Genomic DNA, 2,331 nt, shown 5'->3' with positions numbered 1-2,331 from the left:
AAATATTGAATAATTGGTAAGACATTTCTGATAGATTATTCACCTTAATGTAGGAAGGTAAAAATATTGAATAATTGGTAAGACATTTCTGATAGATTATTCACCTTAATGTAGGAAGGCAAAGAGTAGATTTCTCATTTTTGGTTGGGGTGAGGCATCATTATTTTATAATAAGAGGAATTAAGAATCAAAATTTTGCAGAATCTTAGTTTCCATTTTCATTCTGTAAATCCCTAGCCCCTGGAGAAAACATATGAAGTTATTAAATAGAAAAGTTAAAGCCATTTATTGAGAAACACGTGGCATTACATAGGATCAGAACGCACTCATTCATGTATTTCAACACAGAGGTGGGAATAAATTGCAGGAGAGACACTTAGTTTTTTAATGCATAAGGATGGTGGCTTGTGGGTCACTGATCTGGGAATAATGTATAATTCAAAGTTGAATATTACTGAGCATTTAAAGAATTATAATCATTATTTTTAGAAATAATGTTAGAACTTTTAAATGACCCTTTCCTATGGTTTTAATAAGAAAATGTAACAAACTTCATTTTTTGTGTAGAGTAACAGAATTTATATACCCCAATGAGGAATTTTTTTAAATAAAATGTATTACTACAAAGTAAAGAAAAAAAAACTTGTGTTATACTTGTTTACAAAGAGACAATCACAGATTTGGGGGAAAATACCATTTACTCTTTCTTATTCATTAGTCCTTTCTCTGTTATTCTTTAGACGAAATACTCCTTACAAAACCCTGGAACCTGTTAAACCCCCAACAGTTCCTAATGACTACATGACAAGTCCTGCTAGGCTCGGAAGTCAGCATAGTCCAGGCAGGACAGCTTCTTTAAACCAGAGACCAAGGACACACAGGTAAACCTTCAGTTGAGTCTTCGAATATCTGTGAGTGGGTGTTGTTGACTGGTGACAGACTCCTGTAAAGTTGCTGAGTAAAGTACTGCTCTAGTGCTAATACAGAATGTAAAAGATGAGGGGTACTAATATTATATATGTTTCTATAAGTAAATTTATGCCATAATTCTTCTTCTTTTTAGGTTTTAAGTAGGTTTATACTAATTATAGATTTGCCACCATGTTTTCTTTTTGATGGAGGTATAAATGTATATTTGGATTAAGGCTTACAGAATGTTTTTTAAAATAGTTATTTAAAAAAGATCGAGGCAATCACTCTTAAATATTTTTGGATAAAGGGTGAAATACCAGGGACACCTGGGTGGCTCAGTGGGTTAAGCCTCTGCCTTCCACTCGAGTCATGATCTCAGGATCCTGGGATCGAGCCCCATGTCAAGCTCTCTGCTCAGCAGGGAGTCCACTTCTCAAACCTCTTTTTCTGCCTGCCTCTCTGCCTACATGCGATCTCTCTCTGTGTCAAATAAATAAATAAAATCTTTTAAAAAAAAAGGTGAAATATCAGAAATTATACAACATGATTTATTAAACTTTAAATTGAAATAAAAAAAGACATCTTAAATCTGAGGAAATTTGTTAAGAGAGTTGATATACTAGAAAATGTAAGTTGTTTTAAAAAGTAGAAATCACGGGGATTTTTCAAAAACTTGATTATGGAGCATGACATACGTTCAGAAAAGTGTACAGTCTATTAAGTATACAACTTGATGGTTTAATACAAATTGAGTATACCCACATAACCATTCCCAGATCAGAAAATTGAATATTACCGGCAACACTGAAGGTCCCTATTGGTCCCTTTCCCAATTATAGCCTCTACTTTCTTTCCCCGAGAAGTCGCCACTCTGTGTTTGGGTATAAAGTCAGACAAATTTATTGTATAGCGTAATTTATTTTATTATTATTGTTGTTATTATTAGCTTGACTTTATAGCTTTGTTTTATATAGTTTTTTTAAAGATTTTATTTATTTATTTGACAGATATCACAAGTAGGCAGAGAAGCAGGCAGAGATAGAGAGGAGGAAGGAGGCTCTCTGCTGAGCAGATTGCCGACACAGGGCTCCATCCCAGGACCCTGAGATCATGACCTGAGCCGAAGGCAGAGGCTTTAACCCACTGAGCCACCCAGGCGCCCCATAGCTTTATTTTATTCTTCAGTTTTATATCACTTAATAACTTGGCAAGGAACTTCTCTTTACCTTGACTTTTAGGTTGATATATTAGATAAATTTACCAAAATCATTTTGGGGGGGATTCAATTAAGTAGGGTATGTCAAGCCTCTTAGTTGCTGTGTAATGGAAATCTGTTGTTCTTGGTACTATTAGTAAATAAATTATTATATTGATATCTGCAGTCACTATATCAGGTCAGGCTCAATGAGGACCAAATTT

At 34.3% G+C, this 2,331-nt stretch overlaps 1 protein-coding gene across 12 annotated transcripts in view; it reads left to right on the top strand.

The window, feature by feature from the left end:
- The window catches only part of LOC111139700 (abl interactor 1), a 122,514-nt gene that overhangs the window by 99,324 nt on the left and 20,859 nt on the right, over positions 1-2,331 (top strand). For all 12 annotated transcript variants that reach the window (XM_022492035.1, XM_022492041.1, XM_022492040.1 and 9 more), the window contains one exon: positions 741-881. In XM_022492035.1, coding sequence (XP_022347743.1) covers positions 741-881 — 141 coding nt within the window. The remainder of the gene's footprint in view (positions 1-740; positions 882-2,331) is intronic.

Source organism: Enhydra lutris, unplaced genomic scaffold, assembly GCF_002288905.1.
Source record: "Enhydra lutris kenyoni isolate GAN:26980312 unplaced genomic scaffold, ASM228890v2 scaffoldscaffold113, whole genome shotgun sequence".
Lineage (NCBI taxonomy): Eukaryota > Metazoa > Chordata > Mammalia > Carnivora > Mustelidae > Enhydra > Enhydra lutris.
Note: the sequence above shows the minus strand (reverse complement) of the source record. Positions and strands in the feature narration are given on the sequence as shown.